Source organism: Pseudochaenichthys georgianus, chromosome 17 (assembly GCF_902827115.2).
Source record: "Pseudochaenichthys georgianus chromosome 17, fPseGeo1.2, whole genome shotgun sequence".
In the NCBI taxonomy this organism is placed as follows: domain Eukaryota; kingdom Metazoa; phylum Chordata; class Actinopteri; order Perciformes; family Channichthyidae; genus Pseudochaenichthys; species Pseudochaenichthys georgianus.
The window spans coordinates 8,019,461-8,035,406 of NC_047519.1; the positions used below are offsets into that span (position 1 = coordinate 8,019,461).

General features: G+C 41.6%; 1 protein-coding gene across 1 annotated transcript in view; it reads left to right on the top strand.

The window, feature by feature from the left end:
* LOC117462159 (uncharacterized) overlaps positions 1 to 15,813 on the top strand; it is an 81,196-nt gene extending 65,383 nt beyond the window's left edge. The window contains exons 64-74 of the mRNA XM_034104246.2: positions 4,523 to 4,615; positions 4,694 to 4,898; positions 7,711 to 7,898; positions 10,144 to 10,241; positions 11,493 to 11,677; positions 11,939 to 12,129; positions 13,239 to 13,407; positions 13,500 to 13,618; positions 13,702 to 13,821; positions 15,486 to 15,612; positions 15,723 to 15,813. Coding sequence (XP_033960137.1) covers positions 4,523 to 4,615; positions 4,694 to 4,898; positions 7,711 to 7,898; positions 10,144 to 10,241; positions 11,493 to 11,677; positions 11,939 to 12,129; positions 13,239 to 13,407; positions 13,500 to 13,618; positions 13,702 to 13,821; positions 15,486 to 15,612; positions 15,723 to 15,733 — 1,506 coding nt within the window. The 3' untranslated portion in view covers positions 15,734 to 15,813. The remainder of the gene's footprint in view (positions 1 to 4,522; positions 4,616 to 4,693; positions 4,899 to 7,710; positions 7,899 to 10,143; positions 10,242 to 11,492; positions 11,678 to 11,938; positions 12,130 to 13,238; positions 13,408 to 13,499; positions 13,619 to 13,701; positions 13,822 to 15,485; positions 15,613 to 15,722) is intronic.
* The last annotated feature ends 133 nt before the right edge of the window (positions 15,814 to 15,946 follow it).

A 15,946-nucleotide genomic window follows, 5' to 3' on the forward strand; every position in this document is an offset into this window, starting at 1 on the left:
ATCAATGTTGATGATGCTGTTCATTCATAATCTGATTACAATTAAAAAATAATTATATCAACAGCCCCATAACACACAAACACAACTCTTTCATAAATAACACACTTGTTCTGCAATAATGTTTTATGTTTCCTGTAATATTTGTTAGGATAGGACATGCCTGAAAGACACGATATCTTCTCCTTCTCTGAGGGTCAAGAAGAACATCCAAGAGGAACATTAAAAGCTGATGTTATGAGATTTTAAGACCAGTACAGGACATTCACTAAGAAACTACTTTTATTGTGAAAACAAAGATCTGCACACCGAACATTTTTGTAGTCCACCAGGACCATCATTTGTTTGTGACGCTGCCTGCACCTCAGAGAAGGGGTGGTTATTGTCAGGCTTATAAAGTGTGGCGAAAAACATAGTCAGCTGATCGAATGCACCTATTTCCACATCTACACTCCATCAGCTGATTGACTTTATGAGCTTCACATCACTTGTGCCTTGTACCGCAGAGTTTGCAACGTCACAAATAAATGGGGCCAATCTTCAGTCAGATGTGAATGTGGAATCTAACATTTTCAGTAAGAATAATGGACGAAAGGAATACAAATACAATTTATTGAAATGTGAACCAAAAGCTAATCAAACATGTTTTAAATAAAAAGCACATATGGACAGAAGGTGTAAACCTATTAAATGTATAAGTAAACACATTTAGTCAAATAAAGTGACAGACTAGGCCTGTGCAGTTGGTATCAGCTATGCCCAGCATCGGCTCCTCCATCAGGCCTGGTCCTCCTCGCTGAGGAAAGACCCTCAGTCCTCTCCAAACCAACAGACTGGACGTCCATCACACGGAGGTTTCTCCCTGAAGTCTCTGCTGCTCTCTGGACACCACACTGTCTCAATCCGTCCACACTGAATATGAGAGGGGAAAAATGAAAATAATAAATGCTTTGGACAATAAGAAATATAAAGTTGACTGTTGAGTTGCTCAGTTTTTTTAGATTGTCAATACTATTACTGTATAACTAATATCTCAGGTTAAGAGGCACCTTCAAATAAAGATTGGTCTTTAAATACATGTTGTCTTTTGAATTGTTTGTCTAAAGTCAAGGATCTAGAACTGGTACACTTAGTTTTAATGATACAGTTTGGTTATTATGCTGTTTGGAGGAGGCCTCACAGGTAAGCGTACTAACTAGCTACCATCACATGTACCTTAGCTTGACTTAAATGTATTACACGTATAGTTCAGTGATGGCAAAATATAAATAACTAATGCCATGCAAACATATTAATATTTGCTTGATTCCAGAGTTGAATTTAGCACAATTGCATACAAACGTTAAGGGATTTTAAGATTCTGAAGTCTTCGTTCTAAATAGAAAATAGCATGGATAATTTCCAAAGGCTTTAAAAACACAGCAGGAGCCCAAGACAATTATAAAACTTGTCATTATTTCAGTACAGTTCAATTGGTTTTATTTTCATAAACGGTTATCAACCGTTAGTGCCAAAGCAGTAGGCTATAATATATTAATTACTGCTGTAGACTACAACCACTACTTGTTTAGCTAGCATAAACTCAACAAAGCTAGCGTTAGCTGGCTGACTGACGTTATTTTGCCGCTAAACTGCACGATATAAAACGGTGGTCTTCAAAGTGGATTTAATCCTCAATCACAATAATAATATTCAAAGTAATACTGTGCAAGTAATAGGCAAAACTTACCGTTGATTGACGCGCCATGTCAGCGGACTGGTAGCGACACGAAGCGTTAGCCCCGCAGTCATCCGGTTCGACCTGATTGTGGCTGTGACTACTGATGGCAGTTTGACACTGAAGCTTCGAACGGAGCTTCAACCCTGGACTTCCTATTCCATAGAAGGTGTGCTTCGAAGCTTGCTTCAAATCACGTGACATATGACGTCCGAAGCAGCAACTGCATCAAATCACGTGACATGTGACGTCCGAAGCAGCAACTGCTTCATTTCCTGAATGAATCACTTGACTGGTTTGCGATTCTGACAGGTGACAGGTTGAAACAGTTTCGAATTTGAGCGCTTCAACACTTTATGACCGCTCTAAACAATGCGCAATGTGTGGATTGTTGTCGTAATTTGCGTTGTTGCTGTTGAGTTGTTGTTGGTATTGCATTTGAATTGTATCATTATAGAGCAACCCAGGAATAAAGATAGGTCGTTCTGGCTCAGGAAACACTTCGAAATGTGTAGAAGTTGTGAACAAAAAGACAATTATCAGTAATATAAAAACAGTTCAATATTTCAAGGAATAGATAGCCCAGTGGGTAGAGCCGGCGGCCGAATGTGGCGATGTCCTCCGCGCAGCTGGTTCAAAGCCCGGAATGGATGTATTTTAATTAGTGCTGTCAAAATTATCGCGTTAACGGCGGTAATTAATTTTATGAATTAATTGCGTTAAAATATTTAACGCATTTAACGCATGTGCAGAATGGCCCGCCCCATACGTGCCACCAGTGGCAGCGCCAGGGTATGGCTGGGGTAGGCTACACCCATACCAAGAAATGGCTTAGCCCCACCATGAAAAATGATGTTAAAGTAAGCAAAATAAAGTCTGCCAACTCGCGCGGAGTAAATTGCACAGGCAGCAGTTAGTCAGATTGATTTCAGTAGCCACGGTTTTGAAAACTTTTGTCACGTAGTGATCGTCTTCTCAATAGAACATCTTTGATAACGGCGTGGTGTTGTTGCAGGAAGTCCCGACGGAGAATACTTGTGCTGTAGTACAGGGGTGCACATAACTGGTACGCAGGTTATGTACTCTGAAATGCGTACCGTCACTTGTGTCACAACGCGCATTTGCGTACCGACGTACTTGTGAAGCTTTTCCAGAAGGCGGTTAGATCACTGGACGACAGAGTCGGTCTCCGTGTGCACAGACAGGGCTGCCTGCTGTTAACGTCGGTCTGTACAACGGAATTGTGCCAAAACTACGCCAACCGGCTGTGGAGGGAGACTCTAACACCCCACCCCACCACTGGAGAACTGCGCTAAAACAGCTGATCACAACGTTCACACTCTGTGGTCACGAAGTACTCCACTAGCCCCCCCCCCCCCCCCCCCCCCTCCCCCCTCTGTCGACTTTCCTGAAGTACTCCCCCGTTGATAGAAATCAACACGTAATGAATTAAGACCCCACGGTTTGATGATTGATAGGTGTGTGGGTTGTCTTTCATTTTGACACGCAGAACAATGTTATAATAAACATAGATACTGTATGTTAAATAGATATATCCGCCTTCTTTCATTTATCTTTCCATTCCCACAACAATATACATAAATAAATGGCATATTTTGGACATAGTTCGAATGGTGATTAATCATGATTAATTAATTTTTAAGCTGTGATTAATCTGATTAAAAATTGTAATCGTTTGACAGCCCTAATTTTAATCATTGCTTTTCAACTTTAATAACTGATAAAAGGCCCTCTCCTCCCAAAAAAAGTCCAACACTCTCTAGTCTCTTCTCAATAACCCAATACACACAATTATCAATCTTTAATTGCAAATAGAACATGATATTTAGTCTTAGTGTGTGTGTGCATCGAATATTTTTCAAGGCAAAGATACGTAAAACCCACTGCAGCCTTGCACTTCGCCAGGAGAGGTCGCTGTAACTGAAGCTTCGAGAAATGAACCTATTTCCGACACAATTGTCCAAGTGGTTCGATGCTTCATTCAAAGCTTCATTTTGCCATCACTAGCTGTGACTGTGCGATTGACCCGAGCCTCGTCGTTCTGATAGCTCCGCCCCTTCGCTCCAACCCCCCTCCCTCCCCCCACATCTACAGGTGAAAATTACTTTTGCGACACATTTATCGCAAGAAGTGTAGCAAAAGTCAAGACCGCAGATTCCTCGATTTATACTGCCCAGAGCAGATTCGTCAAGTTGTAATGACTGATTTGAGAGTTTGTAATAACCAAGTTGCAGTTGTAATGGAAAATATATTTAAAAAATATGTATTTTTCTGCAAGTGAACATTTCTACTTTTTTTTTCTTCTGTAACTTCAAATTTGGTTCACAGTTACGTGGATATTTTATACAAGTGTACATTTGGTTCACAGTTACGTGGATATTTTATACAAGTGTACATTTGGTTCACAGTTACATGGATATTTTATACAAGTGTAAATGTATGCACACAAGCTCAGATTTTTTTTCTGCAAGTGCTCACATCAGGTTTTACACGCTCTCGAATTTTGCACCATATCTACCTTCATAGGTGGAGGCTTCAAATAAGACCATTTGGTTTTCTGCCTCTTCCTGCAATGTATACTTTTGTATCTGTTATGTCTGTATTTTCAAATTGTGCAAGAAATAAAGTGACCAGTGTAATCGGACAGATCATAAACAAAGAAAATGCTTTCCTCGTAACAATTCCCCATTAAATGTAATCATTCTATTATTCCATAGAGTTGATCCGTGAAGAGAATAATAAGTTCAAATCATTCAGAATCTGTTCAATATGTTTTTGTTTTCACAGGCACAGATTCAATATCTAAGCACTCACATACAGACCAAGCTGCTACAAAGAGTCAAGATGTTACAGCATCTCCTCGTGGAATTCAGACGGCAGGTAGACAAATGACTGCAGGATAAGTTACGTCAACAAATGCATTTAAATGTTTTGAACTTGGCAACCTTCTCTCTACAGTCCAAGGACAGCGAGTTGCTTCAGGAGCTGAGTGCCTTTCCGCTTCATGTTTCCCAGCATGCTCAGGCTCTGCTGCAGCACAGACAGGGGGGTCTGCCTGCTCTGTGGCAGCACAGCCACCTGCGCCGCATCTTGACCGACAGCCTGCCGCGCCTCCTCAGCCTGCTGCAGCACGCCTCTCTGCTGGGACAACAGGAACTGAGGAGTGAGTCCACAGGGGTCACATGGCAGACATTGCCTCCATGGGGTTGTGCATTTTGTGTCACTGAAAAGGAAAAGGAAATTGAGAAAGATTAAGAGAGCAAATAAAAGAGATAGGATGCTCTCGTGCTGCTTTGGTTTGGCCAATACTTTACTTTTCCTTAACAAAAACATTGTGGTTCTTTCACTTGAAAATAACGCTTTAAAGAGGACATATTCGGCTAAATTCAGGTTCATCTTTATATTTTGTGCCTCTACTCTCACATGTCTCCATGCTTTAATGTTCAAAAAGCTCTTTATTTTTCTCATACTGCCTGTGCTGCAGCACCTCTTTTCACCCTCTGTCTGAAACCAGAGCCCAGTCTGCCCTGATTGGTATCCCTTAGCCTATCAAATACAATGTGTTGAAGTGCTAGCCAATATAAGCAAGTGTTACATAGGGATGTCCTCATAATAAAGGAGTCCAATGGAGCTTAGCTTGGGGACTCAGTCTAGAGCAGAGTTTCTCAAACTTTTTCATACCAAGGACCACTTAACCAATACCAAAACACTCGCGGACGACCTAACTCCACAAATATCCAAAAAACATCGTTTTTTACAAATCGCCTGAAAATGGTACAAACAAGTGGCAACATGTGTGATGAAGGTGTTTATCTGGGCTATATCATGCAATCGAAAGTGAAACTTAAGCTCGCTCCATTGCGGAGATATTCCCGCGAGAGTGCGGAAAACTTCAATAAATAAATGTATTTCAAATGTGAAATGTTACCAATATACTCACGGACCACTAGGGGCGCTCACGGACCACCAGTGGTCCGCGGACCACACTTTGAGAAGCACTGGTCTAGAGGGAACACAGGGATTTTAGCCTTTACATTTTACATTCACAAAAAAAACACAGTACAGGAAAGGGAACATCCTCAAAAGCATAATAGGGCCTCCTTAACATGGAGTTACTCTTGCATCTTTACTTTTGTTCACATACCCATAGCCAACATCCCCGCCTGTATAATTAATCACCCACACCCAACTTCACAGAGCTCAACAATAAGGCCTCTAAAACCGGTAATTAATATAGACTGTATCTAGCCACATACTCACCACCTCATGTGTTGAAGGGCTAACCTAAACTAAAAGGCATGTCCTAGAATTTATAGCTATCGTAAACAAATAGTAATTTCGAGGCTGCACATGGGTAGACTTCGCGTCCTTCAAATCCCCACAATGCTTTGCGCACGGACCAATTTCCCCAAATCTGTGGCGGAAAATGTAAGGTGGGGCCTCTCATATGACGCACACCTGCACACTTGCAAGCATGTTCCACTCTTCGTTTTCCGAATGCCAGGAAGACATGTGCTACCAAGCAAGCATCCTCACGATTGAGAAACGGCCAGTGACAGTTGGCCAGTGTGTGCATCACCTTTTAGTGTCCCCTGATTTTCGTTGTGTTTTTAGCTTCTTGCAGCGGTTATTTATTTGCAGAGTTTTTGTTGAAGCAGCGCTTTGAGTTAACACTGCGCATGTGTTTTTAAGTAGGTGAAGATGTTTCTTTATTTGCATGTGTTTTGGCTCATTCGTGTTTTTTCATTTGCAGTGTTTTTGAAACTGCAGTGCGTTTCTCCTTATGGAAATGTGTTGGACCGTTGTAGTGCATTTGCCCCTGTCGGCCACCGTATGTGTGACCTCTCAAAGCACTTTTACATATAGGTGAGCATTCCCGATTTGCACACATTCAGGCAGAGGCTGCCGCACAAGGTGCCACTTGCTCATGCAGATTATTCATACAATCTCTCAAACATTCCCTCGGACTTACCTTGACATCCTGAGCAACTTTGGGTTAAGTGTATGGATCTTGCCCAAGGACATATCGACAGTCAACATGTGACAGTCAACTTGTGGAGGCTCGGATTTGTACCAACCTTCCAATTTGTTTCAAAGTAATCCAATGGCTTTGAGGAGAGCATTCACAATTGGTAAAAATATTCTAAATACAGTGCACACTTTCTAAAGATAAGTTCCTAATACAACCTGTGAGGCTGACAATTGAGCGGCCCGACCAAGCAAGGAGGCAGAGGCAGAACGTCCAAAATAGAAACCCGGTGTGGGAATGTATTACAGCATGAACACAATGACACACACACAGCCTTACTCCTGCTGTTGTTCCCTTGAGCACAGCCTGCAGCCACAAGGATCTCACTACCTGCCTCTCTAACAGCAAAACCCCAGAGCCTAAATGTCCAACCCAACAGGACACAGGTGAGAGGGGAGGAGACAACACAGGGCACACAATCAACGACAGACATGGGGGGAGGGAACACTTCTCAACAACAAAAAACTAAACGACCCGTAACGGAGGCCGAGATCAACTCCGTGACACAACCCCACTTCAAAACTTCCAATCTTCCCTTTGAACAACTGGCCTCACTGGATAGGAGTGTGTACTGGTGTTCACGTGTATTGCTCTGTGATGTGTACGGTGCTGTATAAAGTGTAAAGTAGGTCTAAGCCTGCTTCTAGGACAGACAGGTCCACGGGCTAATAAGTGCTACACTGATATGGTCAGCGGAGTTACATTTGACTTTTTGAGTGAGTGCAGTCAGTCCCTGCCTTTCCTCAAAGCCAGACATCGAATTTCTTCATGAAATCACAAACTAATGATCTTTTCCTTTGCGTCATTATATGACGCATGAGAAGCATCTTTTCACAATGTTTCTTTTGTCAGGATACTTTACCCCTACTTTCCATTTGAGTTATTTGAATGTGATAATACTGTTTATCTGCTGCTCTCATCTTAATGCATGTTGCTCTATTCTCAGGGCCCCTGGCCACTCTGGCAGGTGTGTACCAAGATGTGAAGGGCCAGAGGGTGGAGGCCCTGTGGAGGGAGGCTGTTTCTCTGTGGACTGACGGGCTGATGCATGTCCTCCCTGTGCTGATTGGGAACCCTCAGCTGAGGCCCCTGGCTCAGGCTGGGGTCACCACGCTCAGCGCCGCCCTGGATGTGGTGAGAAATCTTTTTTTCCTAGCATCAAATGTTATAGTAAGATTAGCAAATTCTAGTGCTGTCAACGATTAAAACACTTAAATAAAATAATATAGTTCAAACTAGTGTTTACTCGTATTTGGGGGGGGGGAAAACACGTGTGGTGTGTAATTAAGAAATGTATGACAAACTGCTAATAGAAATCATAGGGTTTTTTACTTTATTATAACATGATATCTGAATTTATGGCATGAAGTCTGACAGCTAAAGCATCGACAAAGCTGATGTCACAGAGAGCCGCTGTGATACCACTCATATAATGTGCGCTACACATGCATGGCATGTTATCTCTGCCACTATCATACTGCGGGCTCTATCTGTCGGTCCTACAGTGGAGACTGTCTGCTTTCTCCCACTCCTGTGCAACTACAGGAGCATGGTTCAGCAAAGCGCCTTACCTCTGTACTAACCACATCTAAAGCCAACAAGTGCAGTTGCCATTTGTGATGGATGAGGTGTTCCATTGCTCACTGATGTCCAGTGGTCTCCAGTCTGCAGATACATATAGCTCGTTCCGACTTCTCCGTTTAGTTTGCCTTTGCACTGCCATGCGATTCATAGTAAACATCTATGCTGGAATTACAGAAGATATTTGAACAACTCGTTAACATTGACAGCCCTGGTAAATTCTATTTCGCTGACTAAAATAATGTGTTGATATTTAAGAACTATAATCTGAGTTAGGTTGTGGGTTACAGTAGGGCAGTGGTTCTCAAACGTTTTCTGTCAGGCCTCCCCTTTGGAGGAAAAAAAAAGTCGGGCCCCCCCAACACAAATAATCAGGCTCAGTGGCGGCGCCAGAGATTTATTTTGGGGTGCTGTGGGGTAGCTTGACGTTTCATAGAGGGTGCTCAAACATTTAGAGTTTCCCATTAATGTACCGGGCGCTACAGTGGAATGTTCTACTGCAACACTCCCCACGCATATACACAACGTACCCGCGACTGTTACAATGAAGGCTCGATAATCAGTTCACAGCATATAGGTGTAAGCAGGGGTAACGTGCTATTTTTATAGGTGGTGTGTGGACCTCACATAGGGGGGTCCGGGGGCAAGCTCCCCCGGGAAGATTTTTAAATATTGAAGTTAAAAGCATCAATCTGGTGAACTTTGAGAGCAAAATGAAGAGATCTATGGATACATCTCTCAACACCCATTTGAAACAGAACTGTAAACAGATTTACTTTTTCTTTATGGATATTTTACAAATCACTCCCCTTTTAAACTTTATTCTTTTTTTACTGTCATATAGTATTTCATACCTGTTTTTCATTTATTCTCTTATTTTTTTATAACTATAATGATCATATAAATGTGTGCCTCGGAAATAATTGTTTACATTAATGGTGACCAAAACGTTTGAGACCCACTGAGATAACACTGAGAGAGTCCTTTAGCTCACTGAGTCTCTCAGTCTGACAAGGAGAGGACTCTCCTCCACTTTGTTGTTGAAAAATCTCCTTACAGTATATCCGTTAGCGTAGCTCGCTAGCACCAGAAGCTAACAACTACGATCTTCGGTACCGGTGCGTGCGCTCTCTCTCTCTCTCTCTCTCGCTCGTGCACGCACACAAAATGGCTCGTTCCACACACACACAGAGCCGAGCTTTAATGAAACGCAGAGACCCAGACGTAATAGTACTGTACTGCATCATATTATTTTCAATCAATAATTTTTCAAAATATGATTTTTTTTTTTTTTAATAACCATTTCCCCCCCTGGTCATGCCTCTGACCCCCACTTTGAGAACCACTGCAGTAGGGTAACTTGTTTATGTTGTCTGCATCTAAATATCCAAGTTTCAAAAACCTGAAAGAGCTCTTGACCTGGTTTTGTTAAAACCTGCATAAACTGGGATACTTTTACCATCATAATCTATTTGTAGTGATGTGAAATCCTCTCAAGTTATGTAATAAAAGATTGGTAAATATAAAGTAGAAGAATGTTAATTTGACTTTACTTTAGTTTACGCACGCACACACACACACACACACGCACGCACGCACGCTCACACACACACACACACACACACACACACACACACATATTTGTGTAGAACAACCTTGAACTAAGCATAGCCCTGGTTACCGTGACAACAAGAAGCCAATTGGACATTTACCCAAGCCATATCCGCTGCCCCCTGCCCTGTCATATGATGATAAACTTGTAAAATGGAACGATGACTGATGGTGTTTTGCGAACCAGGCAGGAAAGCATGCCTACCACTGGGTGGAGACCAGGCTGGCGATGGCTCTGTCTGGGGTCAGGAAACGCCTGACCTCTGTCTACAAATTCTCCCCCAGGTACTGCACATGTCTCACACAAACATATAGAAAAGCTCCATGAAACCCATTTTTTATTTAAACATTCCTTTCATTCAGTTAGGAACAGAGGTCAGTGGAGGGACATATTCTTTCTTGAGTTTTAATTATAATGAAAGAAAGATATAAAACTATATTAAAAATGTGAAATTAAATATTTTGTCTTTAAGAAAAGGTTTAAAAGATAAAAGTGAGATTTAAGAAGAGATAGAGGTTATTGAGTTTCTCTGCCTAGTATTCTTAGATGTGTTGCCTGCTGAAAGCACAATACAAAGCACTGTGGTAGTTAACTCTGGAGGAGATAAAAGCATGAAGGCCTTTCCTTACTCTGCAGAAGAAAATAAGGACTTGAGTTGAAAATAACTACCAGGTTGCGGGACTCTTTTTTGAAATTACAACATTTTAGGATGTCCTATTCTTATTATCATTGAGCCAAGACAGAAAGGAAACATTAGTTGTGTCAGATTCTAAGGGACATACAGTTGCATATCATTTAAGGTCTATACTTGGCATGGTTTGCACCAGGGATAGCAAGTTAGTGACAAGAGGACCCAGTATAGAGCCCTGGGGACATCCACAAAAGTAAGGATCACGAGAGGCTCCACAAATGACAGAGATACAAGCAGTAAGTCATTTCAAAACCATGTGTCGTGTCAAGCTTGAAAATCAAATTACATTTTTTCAATGGTAAGATTTGTGTTAAACATAAATAAATCAACTGTGTGATGACATTTGTATTCCTAAATCTTGGATACAAACAAAAGCTTGGAGATAGGCCTACAATGTGTAAAACAAATAGATACTTTTAACCATGGTTTCTTCAAGAAGGGGTACAAAGTGGCAAAAGACAGGGAGCAGTTAATAATGATAAAATATTCTGACCACCTGCCTAAAATACAGGTTTTAAAGACCAGGTTGGAATGTCCTCTGAATGACAGGTGGATGAGCTAAGGGTTGACATATTTCCTGATTTTCATGTGCGGCTTTATCTCCAATATTCTGTCATGAAGTAGTTAAAGGACACTTATTATGCAAAATCCACTTTTTCATGTCTTGTATACATACAATTGTGTCCCCGCTGTGTCCCTCACTGTAGTGAAAATGTATATAAACTCAAACTTCATAGTTGTGTATTTGCTGTTACATTCGGAAATCTTAAAAAAAGATGTAAGTTAATAAGAAAATTATTCCAGTAAGATATTTTTAACCTAGTTGCCTTGTTTTTTTCCCCAGTGAGTGTTCAGTGGTTGTGTCAGTGCCACTGCCACTGCTCCCCTGGTCCAGGGTGTCCGAGGCTGGTCTGGTAGAAATCCTTCTGGAGGAGTGGCTCCTGAGACCCCTGCAGACCCTCGCCACTGTCAGGCCCACAGCTGAACTTTACCACCTCAAAAGGAAGATGATGGACAGCTCGTTTAAACGTAAGACACATTTTTCAGTAAGAAACGCATTGCAACTTTAGGACTTAGAGGAATACTTTACCCAAAACAATGTCCCTTTGAGTTTTCCATTATATGACCTCTTCCACTTCATTGAGACATTTAAATAGTAAGGTCTCAATGAAAATGCATGTGTTTTAGATCGTGAGCATACAACTGGGTAAATGAGATTTTGTAGGTGAAATATTTCCTTTAATCTTGTAATTCTAATGATGTCTCTCTCTTTCTGTTTTTCTCTTTCAGACCAAGCTCTGTTGGTGGCGGATCAGTTTGTGGTGACATTTGATGGTCATCTGTATGAGCTCCCCCCCTCCTGCGCACTGCTCCTTGCTCAAGACGTCAGCGCTGAGCCTTCATTTACACTGCTGCGCAATACAGACTTCCTTCTCATAGAAATGAATAACAGCACCGTCACCATTCAGCACAATGGACAGGTACGTGCAGGGCCGGCCCTCGGCATAGGCATTATAGGCGAATGCTAAGGGCGCATCAACCCATAGGGGGCGCCGAAACAAAAAAAAGTTAGAAATTAAAAAAAAATATTTTTTTAAATTTCATAACAACACAATTTCCCGATTTTGGATCAACAAAGTACATCTTATTATCTTATACTAACAGAACTACGTATATATTGCGTACAGCGCCCATAAACTATGGCACCCCCCCCCAAATCAAGTTGAACTGCCCCAGTCCCAGTAAAAACCAGAGGTTTATGTGAAATTGTTCTTTTTTTGAAATAATGGTTTTAGTGTGCAATTATAGGTTTTAATTTTGTATTTGTATTCATTTAAAATAAATCAAACTCCCAAAAAACGTACACAGCTTCTGTGTGCTTTTATTAACATTGGAATTTACTGTGTAAGCGGCCGCGGGGGGAGTGCTTTAGAGAGCTCTCTCCTGAAAGACTGAGAGGCTCTGATAACCTCAGCTCAGTGAGGTAAAGGCACACCTTTATATGATCATTATAGTTATAAAAAATAAGAGAATAGGTGAAAAACAGGTATAAAATACTGACAGTACAAAAAAGTTGTTATTAATAAACAAGCATACAGTTTGAAAGGGGAGTGATTTGTAAAATATCCATAAAGAAAAAGAAAATCTGCTTACAGTTCTGTTTCATATGGGTGTTGTGAGATGTATCCATAGATCTCCTAATGTTGCTCTCAAAGTGCACCAGATTGATGCTTTTAACTTCAATATTAAAAAAAAAAAAGTCTTCCCAGAGGTGCATGCCCCCGGACCCCCCTAGAGGAGGTGAGGTCCCCCCCCCACTTAAATCATGTTCACATGGATAGGAAACTAAATACAGTTGCACACATCTTGTGTCAATATCTTTCTGTGTTGGTGGGGGGGGGCGCCAGCTAAAATCTTGCCTAGGGCGCAAAATTGGTCAGGGCCGGCCCTGGGTACGTGTTAATGCTGGGGACTCCAAAGAATTAGAAGAGTGGACTGTGTTTATTCAGAGAACAAAATGAAAACTGTAGCAGACGGATTTCTTTCAACGTGCCTTTAAAAATCAATAAAATACATGTTTGTGTCCTAGGTGAAGGCCAATTGTAACCACGATGTTACGCGCACATTTCACAGTGACAATGGAGTAACTGTCAGAAGAGGGTCAAACATTGTGCAGGTGTCCAATCAGAATGGGGCTTCAGTGTCATGTGACCTGTTGCTTGAGCTGTGCAGCTTCACTCTCGATGGATGGTTGCATGGTAGGTCTAAAAGGAAAGATTTGACATGAGTCCTGAGATTAAATATCCTACTGATCCTCATTATTGGGAACAACATGTTTTCTTCTACGTAGGTGTGTCCACTGGTCTGTTGGGAACGAATGACAATGAAGCCGGGAACGATTTTCCTTTGCTTGATGGTTCTCAGGCTGAAAACTTGGAGGAGTTCTTCCATAGTTGGCAGGTTGGACAAGTGAGACACTGTCAGTGTTTGGACTTCAATTATATACAATAGACGCAACCCTTCAAGAAAGTATTTATTTTGTCTGTTTCCAGATGAATCTGGATTGTATTCCAGGTGTAACAGAGCACCTCCCTCAAGCAGCCACTGGCCCTCCCAGCTGTGACTCGTTGTTCTCCTCTCCTGATTCCCCGCTGAGCTCCTGTTTCAGAGTGGTGAGTGCAAACACGCTCGTGCCAGTGAATCATTCTTACCCAGCGGTATGTTATTATAGAGCCTTATCATCGTCTTGTGAGGATGGATGTGGATGTTACACAATTTAAAAACATGTGTCTGGCACAGCGCCTACCTGGCAGATCTAACTGATGCTAATGGATTCATGGCTAAGATAACATAATTAGCCGGACATGATGAGCAATGTTAATGTGTCAAAACAAACATGATCCATCTGTACTGAACTCCACTCATAGGGGAGATGAAGCTAAAGAACTTGTGTCAATGAGTGCATTTAACTTCTTAGTCCTGCCAGAAGTAATAAAAACCAAATATACATGTTTATCTAAAGCAAAGTGTGAGAGCAGCCTCCCAAGGGAGCTTCACGCAGTTTCAGTGGAGGCTCAGCGAAGGAAAGGGAAAAAAACATAGTGTATAGATATTTAAACTTTTTATTTATTTACTCGTTTTGTGCATACATGTAGTTAGTTCAAAATACATTTACTAGTAAAATATATATTTTACTTACTTATTTTATTTATTTATATTTTCCACACAGTATAAATTCAACAGAAAAAAAGCCTAAGAGTATGCCTTCAATCTCAAATCTAGGGTGGCCGACAAGTGCAACCGCGCTACAACGGCCCAAAACATTTCCATTAGGACAAACGCGCTGCAGCTTCATATACTATGCAAATGTTAAAACACAAATATGCTAAAACACATGCAAATGAAAAACACATTGTCACCAACTTCATAACACATGCGCAGCATTTACAAAATATTCACCAACAACTCTTCAAAGTGTTGCATAAATGAAAAAGCTGCAAAAACAAAATGGAAACAGGGACACTAGAAAGTGACGCACACAGCTGGGACAAGAACGCTTGTTGACGTTCAGGGATTATGAAACTAGCCAACTGTCAACAAGCGCTCAACAAACGCTGCATATCTGATCTGAGATGTTTCTTCTTTTGCATGTGTTTCTGACCATTGTTACGCGTTTACACCACCTGCCTAACTCATAGAAGGAGTTTTTAAGCAATGTCAAATGAGTCATTATACTAGCAATAGCCTAAATGTGCGTGATTTATTTTTGAGTGATAGTTCAGAGAGAAGTTTTTCATACTTTCCCAGAATCCCAAACTGATAAAAGTCTTAGCATGTCATCTATTATGTATTTAGTGTAGTCTGTGTTACATTGTTGAGTGTCTAACGGCCCGTCCACACAGCGGCGTGCGTTGAAGCTTCCAGCGCTTCTACCCATTCACTTTGAATGGGGTAACGTCACTTTTAGCCGAACTGCATCGTGGGAAGCGACGTGGGAATCAAACCGCTGCTTGTGTGTCCGGGGCGGGAGATTCATGTGATTGGTTGTTGTTCGAGTGTCAGACACGCCCGCCGGCAAGCGTCAACGCACGCCGCTGTGTGGACGGGCCGTAAGGGTTCGAATAACCTTATCATAATCTCAAAGGCATCCTGGAATTGAGCAAAAGTAAAACAGGGTGAAGGCGCAATTTTGTCCAAACATTGCAAGAGGCCTACATTCCTTTACTTTGAATCCCCCTGATCTACAACAATAATCTTATAAAAGTGCTTTGCATTGAGCATCACTTGTATGTGATTGTTTCTGAGCTCCATGTTTACAAAGTGTTTTTGTTGTCAGGTGGATCCCGGTCGGTTCTGGTCGGTGTGTAAACTGAGCTCCTGGAGAGCACCCTGTAGATTAGCATCTGCTTTTGTTCACCTCTGCCGGCAGAACTACATACCTCTGGAGGTCCCTGTCCACTGCTGTAAGTCAGGCCAATACACAACCAAGGACGTGACTGGTTAGACTCGTCACACCATGTTCTAAAGTCAGTGATTCTGAACTGCCCTGATATGTTTCTGTTTTTTTATTTAGTGAAAGCATGACCGGACGCGCTGATGAAGAGTGAACATGGCGGATTGGTGATATCTGTTAGCTGCTAAAACTGACACATTTACACTTTTATACCACTGTTTGTGCTACATTACTTATATTGTGTATTGCATTTTGTTCTTAATTGTATATTTACACATTGTTATACCTCACTATTTAGACATCCAGATATTGGGCCAGGAACGTGAATGTGAACATACTAACTA